This window comes from Scophthalmus maximus, chromosome 17 (genome assembly GCF_022379125.1).
Source record: "Scophthalmus maximus strain ysfricsl-2021 chromosome 17, ASM2237912v1, whole genome shotgun sequence".
In the NCBI taxonomy this organism is placed as follows: Eukaryota; Metazoa; Chordata; class Actinopteri; order Pleuronectiformes; family Scophthalmidae; genus Scophthalmus; species Scophthalmus maximus.
The window spans coordinates 2,919,665-2,944,317 of NC_061531.1; the positions used below are offsets into that span (position 1 = coordinate 2,919,665).

Below are 24,653 nucleotides of genomic sequence, written 5' to 3' on the forward strand. Positions count from 1 at the left end.
TATACAAAAGTCTGATATCAGCTGTGCAAAAAGAAGAAAAAACACGAAATCACTGCTTCGCAATGTTCATGAACACATCCCACTGTAATAATCAGTGAAGTCATCTGTACAGAGTCGCTGTGCTCACTTCAAACCACAAGGGGGAGTCCTCACTATATAGAAAGAGGAAGTTAAACCTGCACCTGGGCACCACAGCTGTTTGGTACATGACACCCTCTAGTGGTCAGAGAGAGAGACACACACACACACACACACACACACACACACACACATACTTTATACTTAATACATACAAATATTTATTGCCTAATTTTTTTTGCTTTGTCATCATTCACTAACTGTCTTGTAATGTCAGTAACGTCCTCCCCCCCCTGCCCAAAGTGACAGGGTGCAGCCATGACAAACAGAAACAGCCTGATGTCTACAACACACAGGGCCAGGCTCTCTGGCTATGGGCAGAATGCATTCACAAATTAATAAGTAAATTAACACATTTCAGTGTCTGCATGTCTTTAGTTTGTTATAGGATAAAACAAGAGTTACTGTGAAAAGAGCTGAATTATTCCTTATTCTACAAAGAACGTCTTAAATGGGCTGGTGCCTGGTGATCAATAATCATATTTCAAGTCTTCAATTAGTATCACAGGTGTGTTTATCCTTATATTCGGTCATTCAGTCTATTTACAAAGCAAACAGTCCTCATTATGCCGTTTGCTTTAATTGTCTGTACCGCACTGAGCATGAGCAAAAGGAAAGTTGTCTGAAGGTATAAGGAAGAAAATTATTGCCAATCATTTCTGGAGAGAAACATAATTCCCCCAAGATGAGGAGGTCTGTGTCAGTCACAGGTTATTGCACCTCGAACACCTACATCTACAAGAACCCAAGAATGGACAGAGGAAATCATTGGTCTGTTCTGCGGTGGACCTGCTGTGAGTCCTGATCTTAATCCAGTTGAACATCTTTGGAAACTCGCACCGTTGGGAGAAACTCATCAACCCCAACATAACTGGTGCAGTTTGCTCAAAAAGCATGGGACAAACTATCAGCTGAGAAGAGTTTACGTCTCAAGAGAGCAACGAAATGTGCCTCTGCTTCAGATGCTAACAGTATTTTCTTCAGAGGATATGCACAGTAGTCGTTCATGGTCCAGGCCCAGGACAAGATGACCAGGCCTCGTCCAGAGGAACAAAACTACACAATGAGGAAACTTTATGTTTATACTTTTTTTCACCAGGTTGACAGGCTGTGTTAATATTTGACTGGTCTTAAATTTCAGTGTTTCCTAAGCTTCCCAGCAGGTATCTAATGCTCTTTCATGTTTTAATATAATGGCCCGATCCCTTTTTGTACCAAGCCTTTTTTCCTTTCACCGTACTAACAATTGGGAACAGTAAGAACAGTGAGCATATCATATACCTGACTCATACAACGAAATTACACTGAAAATTACCATATGACAAAGTGTTACCAAAAGCTGTTTATCAAATAGAAGCGATATAGATAAGCAGAAGTAACATGTGTACTTCAGAAAAGTGTTTAGCAATTATTTTCATTTGATAGGATGTGACTCTCCATGTGTCTTCATTGTCAGTATTGTCTCCATTTCTCTGAGGTACAAGGAGCAGTTCTGAAATGATTTCTACATCAAGGATTTAAAGTAAAAAAAAAAATACATGAAAAAATAAGAATCTGCTTTTGCACAATTTTTTGGGAACATTCAAGTCTTCGATGAACATGTTTCACTGTGGAATGTCCGTTATTTTTTATTTGATTCATTGCCATTTTTTAAATTCTTTTTCTTTTCATTGATGCATTTCATCTTGGGGTGAAAACATGTAATTGACTAGATTTATTAAAATAAACCACACACACAGAGACCAAGGGAAGGAGGCACGGGGTCCGTTTTCTCATCTTTTAATAACACATTCATATCTATGCTCTGTTTTGTTTACAAGGAGTTTAAAACAAGCGTTGTTGAGGACTAAAGGAATCAGGCAGGCAGAAGGTGAAAGTCCATATACAGTGATGACTGAAGGCGCCGCCTGGTGGAGGGAGGCAGGATCACAGCCCCTCTCACGCTGCTCAAGTAGCTGGAGTACATGGAGATTTTCATTTTGGCCTTTTTGAGGCAGAGGCCAGATTTGATTTCAAAAGTGTTTGACTCCGGCTCTGTGCAGCATGAGAAGTGCGAGTCAATGTGCCGGGGGCCTCCCTCCTTCCACGTGCAGCAGCAGAACAGTCAGCTAAAACAACAGGTCCTTTTGCTTTCTCAAACAACTCATCAGAAGTGAAAATAGATCATCGATCAGTGTAGCAGGTCCTCGCAGGGCGCTCTAACTGTAGGCTTTTCACACAGAGAAAGAAAATGCTAAATGCACCCAACATAATGGATACAATCTGCTGTCATTAAAAAAAAGAAAAATTACAAATAAAACATGAAGGATATTTTGAGGGTTTCTTTAAAGTGTAAGTTTAATGAAATGAAGACAAAAGGGTAAATTCGAAGTAGAAAATCTCATTTAAGTTGGGGTTTATTTAAGAAGAAAGTTTTAAACAGGTGGTAAGCTTTTGTCTCCCCCATCAGTTCATTATTCCATTTCATAATCCCTTCAAAAACAACTAAGAATGGAGAAAGAAAACAAAATCATCTTTGGAAGAAGTAAAAGATTTTTCCTTTAATAGACTATCCACTACAGTATATTGAGATGCCGCTACCCAGTTATTCATTTACCTATACTTCTTTCGAGTAACAGTATTTATTTTTTTTGTTGGTTTTATTTTATTTTTGTCCTTTTTCAAAAAAAAATTACCATTTACCTATTTTTTTCCTAAGAGGTAGATCAACAGAACAATTACATGGTTACAGGTGTCGTGCCCCTTGATTCAGAAGGTGAAATGACAGGGAGGGACGGAGCTGAAAGAGGATTGTGGGTCATTTTAGCAGTCGGAGGCAGGTTAAAAAGAAGAAACTGTGGCGTTAACTTGTGATACAAAGTGAGGTCACTGACTAGAATCAGCTTTTAACAGCGGATTAGTGAAATAGAAAGTGCCAACACCTCGTCATGATTGGCCCCCACGTGAACAAATCAGGTCACTTTAAATCCTCCCGACGGTGAAGAAAGTCCTCGTCCCAGCCGCCCTCGCCGCCCTGCACCACAATGTACCCACACTGGGGTTTCTTTTGTCTTTCTTTTTTTTTTTCTTCGTTTTTTTTTTATCATTTTATTTGATTTAATCACTCATTTTTTTTGTACAGTCCCATCTCTGAGCTGGAGAGGTACATTTTCAATCACCGAGAAATAAATTAAAGAGTGGGGAAAAAGAAAAAAATCGACTGTAACAGAGACTGTCCGTCCACTCTATATCCGAGCGACTCGCTGTTGGCTCCTGTGGTAAAAAGAAACAAAAAGAAAACAATCTTCTAGCTGAGTTTGCTTGTGTTCTGAGGTAGCGTTCCTAGTTATGTGTCAAGAGGTTTTTTTCATTTAGTTCTTTTTTGTTTTGTCGCGCCCATTTCTGCTGAGGGACAAAGGAAACCGGAGGAGTTTGCACCGTTTCATGGCAAACTGTTCCTCGCAAGATTTCGGTGACTGTCTTGTCTGTTTGTTTGTTTATGGGGGGTTTTTCTGTCTGCGTCTATCGAGATGAAATACCCTGAAGTCAGAATTATCACAATTCCAAATCTTTAAATAAAAGGACGATACCAGAGAGTTTTTTTTATTTTGCGCATCCACAGCATTTACTTTACACGGATGCTGATCATGTTCTAAAGCATGTCTGGGTATTTTAGGTGCCCGCCGGGGGGCCCAGCCTTCACGTCTTCTGCCCAGGGCCCCCAAAGAGGTCATGGCTGGGCCATGTTCTACAGTAACTAACAGTTTGTTTGTTTTTTAAGTGAAGCAAATTTTTCCGCAGTGTAATGAAGTAAATGGAAACCAACAAAAACATCTCCACAAATCTAAACTTGATCGTAACTTTGGGCAAATATGTTTTAGAAAATGATCAGCAGTGATGATGAGTTGCAATTTTCAATAAATGGGCTGAACAGTCGTGGAATAAACTTGAATAAAATCATGTAAGTAAGATGCTTAAATTTTAAGTATGAGGCAAAAACATTTTTGTTTGGGTTTTTTTTTTTTTTACAGGGTGTGGCACCACGCACTGTCAAACTGTCCACTAGAACTTATCAATATATCACTTAACTTGCTTTTTCTTTTTTTAAACGATTCCTCACAGCGGAGAAGAAAAACCAGATGAAAGATCTGACTATTTCTGTCCCTGTCAGGAAGCAGGCTAAGATTTATGTGAGCTGCTCTCAGTGCCACACAGGTAGCATGGTGTGTGTGCGTGTGTGTGTGTGTGCGTGTGTGTGTGTGTGTGTGTGTGTGAGTGTCTGTGTGTGTTTTCTGTCTACTGTCTCTACTGTACATACAAAAACAAGATGAGGGAGCTCAGTTCCAACATGCGATGCCACCATTTGAGTGTAAAACACTACTGAGGTTATGTTAAGACCGTGAGTTCAGTGTTATTTGATCCAAATGGCTCTAAACTGCATTTTGGACAGAGCCCCTTCCTGTGTGTTGGGCACAGTCACTAACGCGTACGTGTTACCAGTCTGTCGTATTTAGTAACTGCTTTTGTTAATAGATTTGTGCATTTAAAAGACAAAAAGATTATCAAATTCAACTATTTCAATTTCATTTTTTTTCAAAAAGCGTCTGAATGACAGTAAGCAGAAATAAAGGTGGTTAAAATAAGAAATCGAAAGGTCTTGAACAGAAGCGAGCGAAACAAACACGATTGGAGGCCAGCGCGAGAGAGGGCGAGGGACCCTGACGTTCCCACTCGCTCCAAAAATGAAATGATTTTTTTTTTTTTCTTCAACAAAAGTAAATAACATCTCACTCTTCCTCCTAGAGTACAGAAGAGAGGAGAAGACGAAATAGAAAAGAAGGTGGTGGGATTGAGTTGTTGCTGGGATGGGAGGGAAAGGTGCACCGTTTTACCGCCCCCCTCCCCTTACACCCCCTCCCCCATCCCCCCATCACTCTCTACCTTCTTCTAAGAAAGAACTGCGTCAGGTGTTTAAAGGAGGTTTTCAGGCGTTTCAATAGTTTTGACGTTGTCGTTTCCTCAATTTGTGCAACAAAACGCCCCCGGAGGTCACGTCCAAATGAAGCTTGCTGTATTGTCATAACTAAATTAAAAGAGAAATAAAATACATGAATCCTAACTGATCCAAATGGCTGCAGGCTGAAAAACGAATCCTAAACTGTCTTGGCGGTCGTGAACAGAGCTCTATGGTTTGGAAAGGGGCGGGAACGTGACACAGGACAAAACGCGTTGAGCTGTGGAGTTCTCACCTCCGGACAAAAATGGAAGCACAGACACAATAGAATAGACGTTTCCCTGTTTGATGGTGAACTGCTGGGGAGGCCGATGAAAAGCGTGTGTGTGTGTGTGTTGCCGGGCCCAGGTCGATTGTGAGTTATCTGGCAGTGTCCCTCAGTGACCTGGCTCGGCGTGATCTTTCCTCTCTCTCTACGCTTTTCCCCATTCGGATATTTCATGGTGTTTTTTCTCCAAAAGTACAAAAAGTATGGTGATCACCTTTTGAACGTCTTTATGTACAGGTTTTCATCTATTATTCAGCTGAGCCAGCGTTGGGGTTTAAACTGTCCTGCTTTTCTTTTTTGCTCCCATTTTTTTTACAGAGGATCTTGGGTTTCTCTGCCATTGTTGTCATCCCACTTTTTTCTGCTTTTTTAATGTGTGTATAATTTCTCATAAGTCTCACCCAACCACATCCCCTGACAAAAAATGAACACTTAAAACCACCGAACTCAAACGCACATGCACTCGCTCTCACTCACACGCCATGCACACGTAGCCAACGGGGAGCATCTGAGGTGTCGTGGTCAGTGCACAGATAATAAATATTCACATTCAGAGAAGTCAGAGCTAGTTCTGGTCTGTGTGTGCGTGTGGGAAGATAGGTAGGTAGAATGCCCATCCTTGTCTCCATGTACAGTTATGCCGTAGATGGACCATTCGCTGCTGCGTTCAGCACAGCTCTGATCTGACGAGTGAAATGTGGCTCGCGAGCCCTACTTCCACATGTCCTCTTGAAACGCTTAAAGCTTGGCGCTCAATAATGATGTCATCACAACAAGGCAGGAGAAGAGGGTCCTTCAGGTTGGGCTGAGAGTCCCGAGGAAAGAAAAAAAGAGAGAGAGACTCGCAGTGACTCAATGCGACCTGAGGATGAGGTTGTCTGAGCGTGCCAGTCATCCCATACGGTAAAAACCGTCAGCAACACCACCCAATGATGACGAGAGGCCCCAGTGTGCACCATAGGCCCTCTGAAGTTAATACCACTCCCCATTGGCCAACCTTCTGTTTCAGACAACGGCTGCTCCAATCACACGTCAGGAAGACAAAAGAGCAGGTTTTCTCACCTACAAAAGGCAAAAGGGCACTCAGCCCATTTCCCCCCTGCAATTGATCTCCCTACGTCTCGAATGAAAATGAAAACACTGCCTCTTCGTCATCCTGAGCTCATTCATACAGCATCACACACACCCCCCAAAAAAACAGAAAAAAAACAACCAAAGCAACAAGACAATACCTAAAAAAAAATACTTTTTTCCTTAAAAAAATAAAAATATTCAGGACTATCAGCTCTTCTTTTCTTTTTTTCTTCTCATATAAAACACCAGCAAGCAAAAAAAAAAAAAAAAGTTAGGAATACTGAGGTAAATTTACCCTGAGGTAGGTTTTTTTCTTTTTTATTTCTTCTCTAATCTGTTCTAATCTTGGCGAGAGCGTCCAGGCATGGACCCCGCCCCTCATTATCATACGCAGGCAGGGTTTGGAGGCTCCGCCAACAGGCCTTCGGCAGATGGGGAGAGAGAGCGAGGAAGCCACTCCCCTTCGGTCAGATTTTACCTTTCTCTAAATTCAAGGCGAGGAGCTTTGGAAGACTTCGCCTTCTTTTTTTCTTTTGGTTTCTGGCGCTCGGCTGAGGCCTACCACAGAAGTCTGTGATTGCCACAAGCAGAAGAGGCCGAGTTCATCGGAGACAAAGACGACTTTCGGTACGGGATGGTCTTACGGAGCCCAGCTCTTCTGGGGGGAAATGCCATCCTGTCCCGAGACTGGCCTGGAGTGTCCAGCGCCAGAAGAAGGCAATGAGCAGAAAGTCTCAGACACACCTTGTCTGTCTGTCATTGCAGGACTTTTTTTCCTCCCGGCGTGGCGAAAAGCTCGCACCGCACTCGCTGCCTTCAATACATTCACCCGAGGGGCCGGGCTAACTCACATATCATATATATATAATATATATAAAATATGCCATTTAAGGTGCAGGCCGCTAGCCAGCTAGCATAGCTGCTGGCTGTTTTTTATAAAGTTGTTTTTTAATGCTTTCACACGCGTGAGCTGAGCCGCTGCAATAGAACTGCAGGACCAGCTGCGACCTCGGCTCCCCTTACTGTCTCTCGCTGCGCCTTCCGCCACACGGCTAAATGTAGAGGGGGGGTTCAGTGCTTCCCCAGCCCCCAGCCTCGTTGTAGGCTACATTATGCTACATATCATAGTCAAGGGACTGGGAAACATACAGAAGACCCCTTTAAAAGAAAGGCAAGGCGGCCAGACGCAGCATTTTCTTAACATTTACATGAAGATTATATATTTACAACCTCATATTTTCTTCCTTTTTCTTTTTTTTTTTAATCTCTCCGCTATTCAGAAAGGTCTTTAAAAGAGCAGTGTTAACATCTGCGGCCCCTCTTCCAGGCTCTCATTGGCTCAGGGGTTAGGGGTTGGGTGGGGCTAGCACCAGACCTGTGGCCTATCCCTCTGTGCCGCTGCAGCAGTTTCCGCGCTCCCTCTCCCGGCTCCGCCTCACTGCATATTATCAATAATAGCTCTGAATAAAACATTTCTATACATATATCTCTATCTTTTAAAAAAAAAAACCACCCTTAAAATATAGGACTGACTGCAGATGGTTGGAAAGGTCTGTAGGGGGGAAACAGAGGGGCAAATGGGCCCCTTCTAGTGTGTCCCAGGAAAAACCCAGATTTGTCCAGCCAGCCTCAGCCCTCTGCACTAGACCTGACAGCATGTGGACCGGTGACATGGTGGATAACCCCGCCCATGATGTTTAAACCAATCCGATGCAGGATCTCTTAAAAGTTTGAGCAGAGGAGAAGCTGGCTGCAGCCCTACCAAGGCACACTGGGAGGACACCACCCGCCCCTCTCTCCATCCCGCCTTCCCTTTATCCACCCATCTTCAATCAGTGTCTCTTCTGGCCTGGCATCTGGTCTCTGCGTATCTCAAGTTTCTTTTAACCTTAATCCTCTTTTTTAATTCATTTCATCTTTTGATTTCATTCATCTCTCCTCTCTCAACACCCATCTTTCTCTCCGGCTATCGGGCGTACTCCCTCCTTCTTTATATCTCTCCCTGTCTATCGCTGGGTCCGTGTGTCGCTCTCCTGTATCCGTCCGTCTTGTCTATTCGTCCGTGCATGTGTCCGTCTGTCTGTCAGTCAGGCAGGGTCTGCCCCGAGGCGATCGAGGAGGGCGCGGGGACCCTCACTTCCTGCGTGGCTGGTTGTCCTGAGACAGCCCCTGCGTAGGACTGCCCATCTCTGTGAAGCCCTGTGGAGAAGGGCCGGGGCCGGGGCCAGGGCCCATCCCTCCTTTGTGTGGCTGTTTGACCTGGGTCAGGATGTCCCGGATCTTCCTCTGGGCCAGCTGGGGGACAGAGGGGAGATAATTTATCAAGATTTCAGTGTAAGAAAATAGGACTTATCTATAGCAGCAGCAAACAGTAGATGGACAAAGTTTGTGGAGAGCAACCTGAGGTCAAATGGAGGGGAAATTGGACTTTTGAACTTTATCTAGGTACCAAGAATAAAATTTGAGTCAGCTGACCGCCTGCTCAGCGCAGGTGAACTGAGCCCATTATTCATTTGTTTTTTCTCATCCTTCCACTTTTTTACCTTTTTCAACCAGCTGATGTGATGTGATCACGCAGACCAAAACAAAGTTGTATTTGAAATAATGACATACAGACAGACATTGCTTATCCGCTCTTTCATTTGCAAGGGTGCACATCTAACTGGTCACTTTGTTAATTCATTCAACAATTTCTACTGTTAATAAAAGATGCGTTTGATTCTGACACCCTGAGGACAGCTCACACGGTCTAATGAAACATTTCAGATCAAAGAAAATGAGCCTGGCCAAAGTTAAAAAGACCTGGGGCACTGACTTTTTAATTAGAATCCAGGCAGACATGTCAATCATCAACATTATTTGATTGGGACTGTTTGTGTTAAAAACACAATATATTTGTGGATCATTCCAGGATCATGTGTATGGTGCAATATGAAATCTATGTTGCAATATGGAGAAAATTATGTTTTATTTTAAATAAATTGGTTTTATATTAATTACCAGATAGTCATTATAATTTTTCAAGGCAAATCAAGACAATGTATTTATGCAAGTTTGCTTTGGAAATAATTATAGTGCCACAGGTAGTAAAAATAGATAATGTTGATGCAGTATGTAATGGCACTTTATGTCTATTATGTATGTGCCAAAGGGGAAGCACGTAAATAAATAATGAATGGGGCCCAAAATATCTCAAGTCAGATTTATAGTCACTGAGGTATCAATGGACTCTTTTGGTTTTGTTTTTTGTTTAGTGGCTCAGCTGGTGAGGCTACAACACGAGGAAAGGCGGAGGCAGTTCATCAGAGACAAGTTATTCAAATAATAACAAAAAATATAAATTTTCACAGGATATGAATATGTCTATGTTCTTTGGCAAATATAAGGGCATGTAACTAACGAGTCAGGAGTGGGCTTCATCAACCAAAGTGACGTTGAAGTGCTGTGAGGAAAGAGAGTGGGAGAGGCACCTGGCTGGCGTAGAAATGTCCATTGATCTTGACGATGACTTGGTCATTTTCATCTGGCGTCTGTTCCCTGGGGACCACCACCTCCGCTGCCGTCAGGTTCTGCAGCTCGGTCACCTGAAGACACACAATGTGGTTACTCCAGGAGGCGGAGTGTTGGAAGGTCAGATGCTGACAATGATGAGTGTCGTTTTTTAAAGCTGAAACTCAATTGTTGCTGTAGCGGCCGAAGCACACTATGCAAGAAGACAATCGCCTACCGTCTTGCCCCCTTTTCCGATGACCCTTCCTGCGGCGGCAGCTGCCATCTTGATGTGGGTCTCCAGCTTGACTTCCTCCTTTGGCCCGAAGAAGTTCTCCTCCTTCAGCTTGCCATAGATTCTGCCCTGAGCCTGTCGGAAGGTGACACAGAGGTTAACACTCCATTTTACTGCCGTCTCAGCTGAAGAGAATGAGCAGGCGACGTGTTGTTAGCGCTCACCTTAAACTGAGCCTCGGGGGGTCCGGTCACAATCACCATCCTCTGTTTGGATTCCGGAGATTCAGCTGGGGCAATCTGAGAGAGGAGAGGAGAGGGGAGGAGAGGAGAGGGGCATCACTGACGGTGCTGTGCCTGTCGAGATTTAGAACGGCTCCAAGCTATGATGTTCAGTCTTTATCCTGTCAAGGTGCATCTGAAACTGTGAGGATACATGTGAGCTTTGGATGCCCACTTTTTACTAACAGCGAGAGCATTGTGGGTAGACATGATTGTAGTTCTTATTCTCAGCATTGGGAGCATTGCTGTTATGCCACTAATGCCTTTGACATAATAATTAGTAGTGTAACTAATTACTTTCTCAGATTAAGGAATCCCACATCAGAGAATGTATATAAAAGATGGACGACATCACAGCTTCCAAAAGCTTTACTGTTGGACGGGGCTGGATGCAGGTGAAGAACACCTCCTTTTCCATGTTAGTGGATGGGAGATGCACTAAACGAAAAAGTCAAAGTACACGCCAAGTCGTTTTGTCTTTTGTTTCTGTCATGTTAAGTAGTTAATTCCATACCTATGTAGGTTGAAGTGTTCATATTTCTGATGAATTTAGTTGTATATGTTATTTAATGCTATAAAAACAGGGAGAAACATCATGATCGACAGCTGACACTAAATGATTATATGTAGCTCTAGCGTAAGTTCAGTCAGGAAGACTACTATCATGCTTGCATCTGGTCGTAGCTTTATTCTCATTTATGCTGCATGTCACCCTCTCACACATGCTTTCAGTTCCTTGCTGTCATTTGCCTGGGCTGTCACTTCAGCGATCAGCTGTCATCAGTGGCTACCTGCTGGTCTTGTCTATCCAACAGCATTGCAACACGCCAGCCTCGTTAGCCTATCATCTCGATGCTGTTTGCTTAAATTTGATTCTCTCCCTGCCTTAGTTCTCTCATGCCGCGGGTATGTGCACCCTCTACATCCCCATCATCCGCCCAATCAGCACCGTCTCAGCAGATTCCCATCTCAAGTCATCAACCACCATTACCACCAGTGTCCATGGGAGGGATTTATGTTGCTGTGCTCAGGACCAATGCCATCATCTACAATATCTCCCCATGGAGTCTAAGTTCCAAAGACTCTATCAATATTTTGTCATCACATATCATTCTGCTAAATATGTAATAAATATCTATGCTTGATTCAATTGTCTCTCCTGATTGAAATGGCCAGTAACATATCATTAGATTTTAGTGAGTAAATCAAACAGAAAGTGTAACAGTGGTCTCCATGTTTTCCCTATTCAATATGTAGCAGGATCTGCTAAACTTCTGCTAGAGAACAAACCTTGATGGAGGCCCCAGCAAAGCGGCTCAGCTGTTTGATGTGCTGTCCCTTCTTTCCAATGATGGCTCCCACTGCCTGTGCTGGAATATATATGTGGGCCGTCTCCTGCTCCGGAGACTGAGGACACACAAAGTTAACATTTCATTAGATAACCTGGACGTCTACTTGAGACTTGAATCAGTGTCTAAGAAAACAAATATTTTTTTCTGGATAAAGAACAGTGAAATTGCTGGGCAGCTGGTGGGTACCTTCATTTCACCACCTAAAATAGAATCTTTGTCGCGTTGCTCCGGGGACAAAAGGGTCAACTCATGTGAAGACCGAGCAGCTGACACTTGACCCCGTCTCTAGATGACATGATCACTTCATGTCCGTTACAGACAGATGTCGCCCTCTGGTGGTTTTGCACGGACTCAGGGAATTTGTGCAGAAAGTATTCTTACCCCGAAGCAGCTGTAGGGGGCGCCAGATCCAGAGTTTCCAGGCGGAGGTGGGGGCATATTGGAGGAAGAGGGGAAGAGGCCCAGAGCACCCAAGTTGAGCCCAGGGATCAGGTGGGTCTGTTGCTGTGAAGAAGTCAGCAGGTTAGACACCATGTGTGCCATACTGAAATGAACAGAAAATAATGTCTGCCCAGACAGTAGGACAAGCACATGAAATCAAAAACTGATCATCAGTGATGTAAACAGTGTAGCTGTAGTGATTAATCTTATAAGCTGATTAACACTCAAAAATCCCATTCTTGTCTTTGAACATCAGCAAAAGAGAAAACTGCAGGTGCTCATGCGCAGAGCAACAAAGAGTACGTGTTCTGGTTTTGATGAGAACAGGTCTTCTTCAGGGTTAACTGGATCACCGGGTCCACATTGTCATTGAGAAATCACTGCCCCCGATATTACAGAGGCGAAAATCAGAAAACACAGGTTAGAATGTTCACTGACTGAGATGAAAAAAACATACCGCGCAGTACATGAGTTTTACTCCGTTAAAAATCACTGTTTCACAAATAAGTGGTTTCAAAATAAAAGTCTTTCTGTGGAGGTCTCTGACGTCCCCAGTCCAAACCCACAACTCTTAAATAATGCATATTACTGTCATGAAAAACCTTTTCATATAGGTATCTGTCTATATCTGAGTCCTTTTGCGTAATTTACAGCAAACACGATGTAACACAACAAAGGTGGTGTTAACGGAAGAGCCCGACTGATATGGATTTTTTTTGGGGCCAATGTCGAGGGAGTAAAACATTTCCGATAATGATATATCGGCACTCACTCACTCACTCTCTCTTTCACCACGGCTGTGTGTTCAGTGAAGGAGGAAGAGTTCATCTTTCACTCTGTGTTTTCATGATTTGATATATTCAGTACATTCATTTATTTAATTTTTGTTTTTTGTTTTTCAATGACCGAGATGTTCTCTGGTAAATTTTAATAAAAGTTGCTTTTTAAAAAATAAAAAATCTAAATATCTCTCTCTCTCTCTCTCTCTCTCTCACACTCTCACACTCTCACACACACACACACACACACACACACACACACACACACACACACACACACACACACACACACACACACACACACACACACACACACACACACACACACACACACACACACACACACACACACACACACACACACACACACACACACACACACACACACACACAGACTCATATACTAATATATACTAATATTATATATATATATTTATATATATAAATGTCAACCCCAGGCAAACCCTTATGACAAAGAAATGTAATTGTGGCTTTATATTTTATAGTTTTTTATATTTTATAATTTATAACAACTATAAAAAAAAATGTAGTCAAAAACACAAAGAAAACCAGATCTATAGACCTTGAATTAAGAAAATAAACACAATTTAGCTACGTAAAATGTTACCATAAATCTTTTCTGCATGGTTTATGCCGTAAAATAAAGGTTTTCATATCGGCCCATATCGGCAAACATTAACGCAGATACCGATATGTTGGCCAACTCATATTTGTCTGACTGGCCCTAATTAACAGCTGAGGAAATTTCTTTGATTGCTTGCCCTGCCAGTTGTAAAATCATGACATCGGAGCAATGACTACAGTCAAAGCTCTCCAGAGCTTCTTCAGACACGTGTTCCCTCGGCATGCTGGGAGACAACGCAGTACAAGGAACCACTTGCAAGATTTACCCCTTCAGTACACCACTGTCTGTCTGGGGTTTGTTCAATGTTCTGACCCAACATAGTAAATGTATCTGACTGCTATTCTTACTGGTCACTTTACTGAAAAGCAGCTCAACTCAAAAAACAGAAACTAACCAAACATGCATTGTATTTCTATGTCTGTGTGTTTGTGTGCATAGACTCACATTCATAGCAGCGACATCATTGTCGTAGGCCTCTCTGACCTTCTTCATGACCTCCACCTCAGCGTTACAGGAGGCTTCGATGTCACCTCTAACTGTGATGGTTCTCTCCATGTTGTACAGCGTCAGGTCCTGCAGACTGCACAAATACCAGGAGGGGGTGGTCACTACATACAGTAGTATATACACTACAGCCGATCGCTCGTCACTTTATTCTAAAGAGAATGTAGCTCAGTAGTTGACCAGCTGCTGTGAGACATGTCACGTGTCAAGTTTTGCCAAATGTGCACATTTTAATTCACCTGACTGACCAGTAAACCCAATCTTATGAGACTGAATTTGGCCATGGAAAAGCTGACAGTCGGGGGAGTTCAGTGTGTGTGTGTGCTTGTGCGTGTTCGTGCGCGTGTGTGTGTCTTACGGTGAGATGGTGATCTTGGTGTCTGTGTCCTGCTCGACTTTTTTCAGGTTGCGTCCCTCCTTCCCAATCAGGCGTCCAACAAAGTTGTTATGAGCTAGGATCTTCAGAGGAACCTCCTCAGCACTGCACAACACACAACACAATAATAACATGAATATCCTCAGAGGGCTACATGCTGTATGTACCCCAATCAGGCAACAATAACTTGTTTATAGTGTAACAATATCATTTCATAATAACATCATCATGTTGTCATTTATACATATGATAATGAATGATTTTAAGCTGGAGATTTTAGGCTGGAGATCTTATTGGTTGTAAAAGTGAATAAATATCTACAATATATGGCATTATTTTCTGACTTCATATTGACAACATGACTAAATTCCTAGGATATTATCAGTTTTTTTATCTATATGAGGTTGTTTCTATAGTCAGATATGATGCAGAGATACTTTAGAAAATGTAATTTGGAACTATGAATGACTTAATTTTTTGACTTCTTTTTGACTTCTTCATGACATCACTTATTATGTGATCTCGTATGATGAGGAATAATTTTCTGTTCAAGATAACCTCATATAACCTTTGATAGATTACTACACACACACACACCAACAGGGGCAAAAAAAATAACCAGCTTCCAGTAAAGCCGTGTCCAGGATCAAGTCATGCAACATAACTTATTCACATTAGTAACATCATTTTACTTTATTTTCGAAATAAAACCTACGTCTTGGTGTCTTTGGCCTCCTGCTGCATGATGTCCAGGATCATGCGGCAGGCAGCAGAGCAGCCCTCAGGGGTGGAGTGGATGCTGATTGGCTTCTCAGCAGCACCAGCGTTCTCTTTGCGGTGCACGTCAATCCTGCAGCGACGGGAAAGACAGTTAATGAAGTCACTTGTCTTTCCCTGGGTTCAAATTCAATTCAAATTCTATTAAGGATACACCGCTCGTGGGAGGTACGCAGAACAGTGAAATACTGTGTACACCAAATAAACATACACAATACATAAACAATACAGAGTCTCTAAGGGGAAAAAAGTAGAAAGAATTCCACAATGATGATTCGCTAGTGATTCTTTTATCTAGACAACAACTGGACAGTGTTCTAGATCACATTCACATATACAGGCAACTGAGAGTCTCTGCGTCCTGTGTTTTCTGAGGCAGTTGAGCAAGCCAGTACATATAACTGTCTCTAAACGCCTGTTTGCTGATGGATAACTGAGGATGTTATTTGCCTGAAGGCAATTTAGCAGACAGCAAGAAAGCAGCAGTTTGGGATGTTTGTTACATTTGTGACTAAATTGTGAACAAACCCTGAGTAACAAATGAGAATCCGAGAAGATGACAAGTTAAGGTTAAGAATACGGTTGGGTTTGCTTCGACACAGTGAAACATGCAGATCACTGTGTTCATGAAATTCATATCACAACACACCAGGGCATCTTTTGGCAGAGTAGTTCAAGGCTTCCCTGTAAGGTGTCAGTGAGTATATTCTGTAAAATCCTACTTAATTAAAGACACATTACGTAAGTTCTGGACATCAAGCCAGCCTCGTGTTCAGTGGCCTTTTTACTCCCCCTCATCCTTGTCTGACAATATGGTGCCTCACCAAGATGGCACAGTTCTTGATCATTTTACATTTTAGTGACATTGCACTGGGATGTACTCAGTGTTGTTGTAGTATACTGTAAATCTATATTTTTTTTTTTGTAATGAAAGCTTGATTCAGGCAGCCACACACGTAAGTGGGTGGACGGACAGAAACCTCAGCGGGCTGGTACTGCTTGGGGCCGATACTGAACAACATTAACACATTGAACTAGGGCTGAACGATTTGGGGTAAATATGACTGCCGTTTTTTCTTTCACTGAGCGTGTCACGTGACCCGTGTTATCGCGTCCCTTGCGATTAGAAAAAATCACGTTTTATCATATCGCGTTATAATCGCAAATGCGATTAATCCTTCAGCCCTACATTGAACAGAAACAGTGTGTGTGAGTTTTATTCAAAGATTCTTAATTTTTATCTCTCTACCATTCTTTTTTTTTCATGACAACAGGCAAAATGCAGCTTTGCTCTAGTGATCACTGTGTGTGTGTGTGTGTGTGTGTGTGTGTGTGTGTGTGTGTGTGTGTGTGTGTGTGTGTGTGTGTGTGTGTGTGTGTGTGTGTGTCTGTAATAAATCTTGATTCACAACTTTGCGAAATTATGCATTTGAATTTTTTCAGTTAATTTGGATAAAAAAAATATGATGTAGCTCATTGCGTGCCTTACTCGGACTGGGAGGAGGCTGCGCTTGTATGTTTTAACAACATTTCCTTTGTTAGTTATTGATCCCGAAGGTCAGAATCTGTGATTATCTTTCAAACTTTACCACAGTGACCAAATGCCTGTAATTTCAAGCATTGGCACATAACCAATGGAGCATAACTTTGATTGGCTAGGTTATCCTTGGTGTCCCAGATGTTGCATCTCAGTTTTTTAACACCGAATTTTGGGATCTGAATTTGGTCAATCGCATTTGTGCAACTCAAATTTACATGATTTGAATTTAAAAAAAAAAAAACATGAATTATGAACATTGAAAAACAAAAAGTAAATGTTGAAAGTGTGGAATTCAGAGGCAAAAAATTCAGTAGTACAAATTCAATGCCTTTAAATGTCACAGAGACAGATTTGCCCCCATATTGTCTCATATTTTTTATTTCTACTTCGTTTTATTTCCTGTAGTCTTCCCAAAGGGGACATAATGTAGAAGACTCCATCATTAGATGCAACATGTGGGACCAGGCATTCTGAAACAATGAGAGCATTTCAAGCAGAGTCAAATGATCTACTATTTTAGTTTGAATATACTTCATATGTCATTTTGGCCTATCAGTGTCTACCTGACGTCCGCCATGTAAGAGGTAAATTGGTAAGTAGAACATACAACAACTGAAGGACATGCAGAGATAAAGTGTGCACTCACTTGCTCTGTGTCTGCTTGGTGATGTTGCGAATGGTGGCTCCCTCCTTGCCGATGATGGCTCCCACATACTGTGTGGGCACCAGCAGCCTTAGGGGGATGTCAGCGTGCGGAGGTTTGCAGGGCATCCCGGAGCTCGGGGACCCGCTACGGGGCCCGCCGCGAGGCCCGTAACCGGGGCGGCGGCCATTGTCGGGGCCCCGCTGGCCTCCCTCCAGCTCAGAAACCTCGTCAGGGATGTAAGAGACGCGCAGTGCGTTGTTCTCAAATTGGTATCCATTCAGCTTCTGGATGGCTCTGAGTGGGACACAGCACATGGGCAGTGTGTCAAATACAGCAGTTTGGGTTTTCTTGTTCAGTTCTAATCATAGTGTAGATTACAGCATGATCATGATTATTATCAAACTAGGCTCTTTTTACTTTTGAAGTTCTGCTTGAGTAAAATTCTGGATATAGATCTTATTTTAACTCAAGTTACAAAACTTCTTCATCCATTGTAACCACACGAGATTAAACTCGCAGGCACAGATGTTTCACACTGTAGTTCCCACAAATGACCACTAGATGTCACAAGTGGAGCGTAGAACGTACAGTTTGCAGTTAAGCGCAGTTTTAGTGATGTCCTTGCCAATAAATCTGATAAATGACTGTTCTAGTCATCTATACTTTTATTTTGGAACTTTGTTTATTTGATACTTACTTTTTTCTACACACATCTCATAGATCAGTGGCTCAACAAAAACAAAACAGTACAAACCCATCTCTGCACAATATTTTTGTAATTTCATCATATTATATTGAGGGAAAGACACAGAGTGTCAGCATTATGTCAAAGAAGGATGGAGTAACTTACTGCCTAGCATGCTCCCGGGATGCATATGTGACATTAACCACTGCAGTCTCACTTTCTGTGTTCACTGAGAGGAAGACAAGAGACAAACACACATGTTGGTTTGATAATGGATCAAAAATAAGACAGGACTGATCTGGCTTCATTGGCTAAACACAGCTTTGGGTAACGACGCTGGTACTTTGCAAGAATTTCAAAGAAGCCCCACTTGTTTTTACTAAATCACAAAGCTGAATGCTGTAGGAAAGATTGCTGATTGTAACCCATTTTCCTATATTAACCTCTGGTGTCACAACGGTCCCTACACGCACGCACGCACGCACGCACGCACGCACGCACGCACGCACGCACGCACGCACGCACGCACACACGCACACACGCACACACGCACACACGCACACACACACACACACACACACACACACACACACACACACACACACACACACACACACACACACACACACACACGAGCACTCTTCAGTACTTGGGGCGGCTCCAAATGGAAACGGCAATCTTGTAGTTGTACATTTATGTTTGTTTAATTAATCATTAAATTTAAGTATGACTGATGTTTCTTTTGTTTCTCTCCACATTTGATTTTTTTGGCCTTCGTGCATCTTAGTATTCATTTCAATTCAAGTTGCTTTATTTTCCTCTTGATTTAAAAAATTCAGATAATCAGAAAATAACTGAAATGCACAAGGGCTTAATGGCAGCAGACAGTAAGTAGCAAGTGCACAATAATATAACAACACTGTGAGGGCACAATTCACAAGGTGAATTTACAGATCTATAACTCAAGGTCAAGTGAACAGCCTGTTTGTAACCCTAAGGCTTCTGGAATAAAAATCAAATGTTGTATAAAACAATAAGCAGATTAAATGATAAGGAAAATAGTTAATTAATAAATTGCAGTCCCAGATTTTTATTTGTCCTTTTTTTAAATTTTCTTCAAATTTCCACTCCAAGGGTTAGTCACAGTCAATATAGTCACAGTCAATATCTGCCAAAGCCTCTCAAGTATTCAGCTTGTTGTCCTAGCACCTTTGAGTTATAATTCTATTATAGATTATTTATAGCTGTTATTTGCTTTGTTCTTTCACTAACTAACTAATTTTAACTGTCTGTCGGTATCATTTTATTTAATCAGACATGATTAAATGATGCAATAAATCTGTATCTTTATTTGAATATTTGCATTGAAGTGTTGCCCTGCTGAACTGAAATGTGTTATATTTCAACATATGATAGTTAAGTATGGTAATATAGCATTAATATTTATATAGTAAGGTTGTGTGAGGGGCCTAATGACACCACAAGTTTGAGAAATGTTACTTTGAGAATGAACATCACAGTTACCACCCTGCTGCCACCTGGGGGCATCAAAGTGCCACATGCAGCCACAATGTTCAAGATATTATTATGATATGTTACATGATATTATTATGTTAAATCATGTCAGGCTGTTTGTAAATGTGTTACCTTGTTCACAGTTCTCCACAGTTCCACACTGGGCCAACAGACCATCGAGCACCTGAGAGAAGAAAGAGAGAGAGAGAGAGAGAGACAGAGAGGAAGGAAAGAACACCGTCAGTGCATGTGGAAAAAGGAAAAGACAAAAAGGGTAGAATACATCTTGATGATTAATGTGCCTCCGCAGTAAGAAATGCACAAGAATACAAAAAATGTTATCCATATTATGAAATAAATGCAGACACACTGAGGTGATACACTTCACTTAAATACAGTGGATGGAGACTCGTTTGACAAATGGACAAAGACGGGGACTTTAAGAAAGAAGTGGTGGTGTCAAGGTTTAAAGAGGAGTGTTGGCAGATGATGTGGGCTGGATGGAGGAGAGATCCCAGAAGCTCAGTGGAACTGAACTATCAAGTGCAAGAAGACTTTGCATCATATGTCTTAAGTTCTAAATTACAAGTATTGTTGTTGGACAAATAAATCGCTCCACGGTGTAGTTGTCATGTCCAAAGCTGTTTAAAAGCATCTGGGGCGTATAGACTGTACGGACTCACGCTCATGATCAAGTGACTTGTTTCCCTCCTACAGTGAAACAATAGAGTGAATGGTGAGCAAGCGACCACATGATTGATCACATGCACTGTACACTAAAAGCAGGAACAGCCAGTCAGAGATAAGGATCCAAACGACACCTGATCTACAGTTCATTCTTTTAAAAAAAAGGCATACTTTTATTCACTCGTGTAATTCGGCAGAATCTTCACATCACATAATAGGGAGAATTTACAAGATGGGATGGTGAAGATGCATGGAAAGTGGTTAATTTTGTCATTTAAAGATTCGTGTCAAATTTATTTGTTTGTAACCCTGATGAATATATTAGAGCGGGTGTAATCTTATCATCACATGTCATAATGCAAACAAAAGCTCTTTTTAGAGCAGGTCTTGTTAATCAGGATAGTGAAATTTGATACAGTAATTCCAGAACATGTCTCAGAATGGACTTAACTTTTTTTTCTTTCTGTAAAGTTTACCAGTTAAATAAATACGTAAATACAGGCCCAGGTCAACAATTTGTGTTCTGATATGCAGATTACAGCTAATAACTGCTGGTTATGATTCAACACTACTAACTACTAACGGCGGATGACTTGCAGACACAACAAATGCTCTTGCAGATTAAAGGCATTCATTCCAAAACCATTTTTGTAAAGCAAAGCCAAAAAAAACAGTTTTCAATGTTAATTTCTTTTTGGTTTTCTTCTTTTTCTTGCAATTTGTAAATCCTGTAGAGATAATGAAAAAAAACACTGCTGAAGAGCTTGTGAATATGTTGTACACTTTAAAATCGACATACTTATTTGAACCCTGATACTGTAGCCCTCACACATTCCGTCCTACAAACTTTTTCATTCATCTTCAGGACGGTCTGACACTTTGACCCTTTTCATTAAGTTCATCAAGGTGCAAGTGGCTCGGCGGCGAGAGGTCGCCCTCGTGTGGACACAGTTGGCAGAGAGTCGGAGCAGCGGAGAGATGGAGAAGGGCAGAAGAGGATCCAGCATGAGAACGAATGACTCACTCGCGCACACACCTGCTGCACACACACATTCACACACAAAAAGACATCTCACTGATTCTCAGGCATCGCCCTCTCCTGCTTTCAGTGTTGTTTCATGAATCAACAGGTTAAACGGAAGGGAATTTTGTCACTTCAATTTTAAGTGAGAGAAAAACATGTATTTCAAAATGCTTTTAGCGTTTTGTTGTCAATCTACATTCTCCTCCAGCCCTGTGCAGAAACCATTACTCCGGGATGTTCTTATAATAATGCAATAACAAATCGCCTGCAACTGTCCACTTAGGATTTCATTTTGGTGTAAAACCGACTTTGTAATCAAAACCCTGTGATATAAACAGCTATATGTAGCCCATTGTCCTAATACTGTTAAAAAAAAATACAGCAAAAAATATTATAAAAGGTTTGGTAACATCAATTATGTCTAAAAAAAGAAGTAATAAACAGACTACATAGTGTGAAGTCATAACACAACTTTAGCAATTTATCAACAATCAATAGGTGAGAGCTTATAACGGTTGATCAGTAGACGATTGGTTGGTGTTGGTTTGTGACTCTCATTGTCTCAGCTTCCCACACAAAGTCGCACCATCAAATCCAGTAGGTACTCAGCTTGATTTGTGGTTTCATGATTCACTGTCCTCCCACTGCAGTCAAATCAGATATGACCCACAAACACCAAACCCACCCACCCACCCGACCATAGCAACTAGAAAAGCTAAAAAGGGTGGGGGGGCATAAGAGGAACATCAGATAATAGTTTGATCATAGGGTCTGTAAAGAACGTTCATGATTATAGTTGGCCTATTAAACTTGGCCTATTAATCAGGTCATGAAATCTGCTGTTTGGCTGCATGATAAGATTACACCATCAGGACAGTGGTCAGCAGCAGCCTGTGGCGAAAAGCGCTGGCTGCTCAGATGGGAGGGGCCAGCTCTTCTCTACCTGAGCCAGGTAGAGTGCCAGAGCATCAGGATGATGTTGTTTTTCCATTACATTGATGTTGCTGACGCTTTTGTCCATCGAGGCCCTGCCTAAGGGCCCACACGGGGATGACCTGGAACCGAACTCCCGACCTTCTGTACCAGTGTCAGCGGACTCACCCACTAGGCTCTACCAGCTGCACATCACCTGTGCACATCACCTCTTCGTCGACAACCAAAGGAAGGCTGTCCAGGGCTGTCACCTCACACTCATGTAGAATTACATTTTTGGGCTGTTGTCCTGTTGTTGTACTGATGCCGTTGTAACTCCTGTTTCATGCCGCAGGTCATATTAGTGGAACGCAGCAGCACAGAGCTGTTTTGTTTGGCGGCTGCCTTGAAGACTAATTTGCTCTGTATTGTTAAACTCCAAAGATCACTAGCGGGAGAGGAGAAAATAATTCTGCTCAGTTCCTCACCAACTAATATCCTCAATGTGCCATAACTTTGTTGAAGCAGTAGTTTGAAAATGACAGACCCAGAGCTGCTTACTGAGGATACAGTCATGAAACTCATCTCTTCTGAGACTCACTCTAACTATGGAGGTTCCAATAGAGGTGACTGCTTAGGGCATGTAGGTCACTGGTTCAACTGCCAGCCGACCAGACCATGTCACTCCCTTTCCTGTCTCTCTCCACTGTCACTATCAAATAATAGTTCTTTAAGGTCATGGGAGAATGTTTCTGTATTTATCCTAAGAAACACGGAAGAACTGCAGCAGCAGCCACATGGCTGGATGTAACACGTTTCACATGTAAATAAAACTGAGCATTATACATTGTTTTGTTTTAAGGTTTGGTCTATGCAGACACCAGAAAGGTCTCAGGACAATGGGGGTTGTTTTGGATTGTCCTTCATATCGTCTTTTCCCATATACTATACTATTGGCCTCAGTGGAAAACCTCATGAGGTCAGGAAAAGGGGTAAAGGAGGACTTAGGAAAAGCCGACAGCGCTGCTCAGAGAATCCGACTACACTTACTCTATACTACGTCATGATGCGATGGTGGATGTTATTGTTGTGTTTCTGGCGTGGTGAAACTACAAATTTCCGAAGATGGACTACAAAATGCAGCGGCTCCATCCAGCATCTTTCAGTGTTTTATGACCGGGTTACATCAGATGTAAATGCTTCATAGGTAACGGTAACTTACATGATTTTGTGCGTCCCTTCTGGGTCATATTGATAATCTTCTTCTTCGGATTAAATAATTTACGTTCGCGCATGGTGCGTCACGTTAAATATTGCGGTCGCAATGAATTGTCTTTTTCTCCTTTCCTTTTGCATAGGAAAGTCCAGTGTACCCTATGCTAAAGGACCTTTCCTATGCATGTAAAGAATCCGAACAGCTCTTATCATGGCTGCCGATGAAATTCTTACGGGTCACTTCAAGATTTAGGAAACTTCATAAGCAAATTTAACAATTCGACCGCACCCTGAATGTGAATATTATGGGACAAAACTGCATCATATTTCATTTCACAAAATGCGGATGGAAGATGTCATTCGTGGTAGTGAGGGTATGTTGGGTGAGAAGCAGTGTGAGGTCATAGAAACAAGACTGTGTTAATGATCCCAGCAAGGAAAATCCTTAGGAACTAACCTCCCATTGTAGATGAGGTGGAATGTTTCTGATCTGCAGTTTTCGAGTCCTGTGGAGAGAAAACAGAGACGTTATACCACCAAGTTTGAAAAATGCTGCACATTTTCAGGGCAGAAAGGAAGCAAGAAACGTGTGTGTGTGTTTAAATTACACACTGGCGACAGGTGTAACACTGTCCCAACTGTTGTACTGAGGGTGTTCGGGGGATGAGAGAGTGAAAAGAGGAGGCCCCTGAATGAAAGGGGCGACGTGTCTTGAGAGACAAGCAGACAAACGGACAGAAGGAGGAGGAAGAGTGTGTTTCAGTGTCCGCTGATACCAGCACGTGAATCAAGAGGCTGGACAACCACTACATCAGCTCCCGGCAGGCTCAAGCCAAACGCATCGGAACGGTCACCACAACACTCTCAAAGCACAACAAACCTTTTTTGCCACCTCCACAAGAACCCCGTCAAACAGTACGAGGAGAGTCCGCGCACGAGAAACACTAACGTTCAGTGGAGAGCTCAAAGCAAACCCCAGACTCAGTCACTGCAGGAGGCTTAAAGCTGAGACAACATGTGACAAAGACTCATGCTGCTGTTACAACTGACCATCTGCAAACACGTGGACACAATTT

The 24,653-nt window shown here is 42.1% G+C and overlaps 1 protein-coding gene across 2 annotated transcripts in view; it reads right to left on the reverse strand.

Annotated features, from left to right (window-relative positions):
* Positions 1-5,609: 5,609 nt before the first annotated feature.
* Positions 5,610-24,653, reverse strand: part of igf2bp1 (insulin-like growth factor 2 mRNA binding protein 1) — a 52,569-nt gene continuing 33,525 nt past the window's right edge. The window contains exons 3-15 of one of the 2 annotated variants that reach the window (XM_035616181.2): positions 24,035-24,083; positions 19,872-19,923; positions 18,390-18,453; positions 17,540-17,833; positions 15,292-15,426; positions 14,559-14,681; positions 14,141-14,276; positions 12,212-12,328; positions 11,769-11,885; positions 10,422-10,496; positions 10,201-10,332; positions 9,944-10,057; positions 5,610-8,768 (exon numbers count right to left, since the gene is read on the reverse strand). In XM_035616181.2, coding sequence (XP_035472074.1) covers positions 8,607-8,768; positions 9,944-10,057; positions 10,201-10,332; positions 10,422-10,496; positions 11,769-11,885; positions 12,212-12,328; positions 14,141-14,276; positions 14,559-14,681; positions 15,292-15,426; positions 17,540-17,833; positions 18,390-18,453; positions 19,872-19,923; positions 24,035-24,083 — 1,570 coding nt within the window. In that variant the 3' untranslated portion in view covers positions 5,610-8,606. Of the gene's footprint in view, positions 8,769-9,943; positions 10,058-10,200; positions 10,333-10,421; positions 10,497-11,768; positions 11,886-12,211; positions 12,335-14,140; positions 14,277-14,558; positions 14,682-15,291; positions 15,427-17,539; positions 17,834-18,389; positions 18,454-19,871; positions 19,924-24,034; positions 24,084-24,653 lie in introns of both variants that reach the window. The other variant, XM_035616180.2, reaches the window with a different exon arrangement.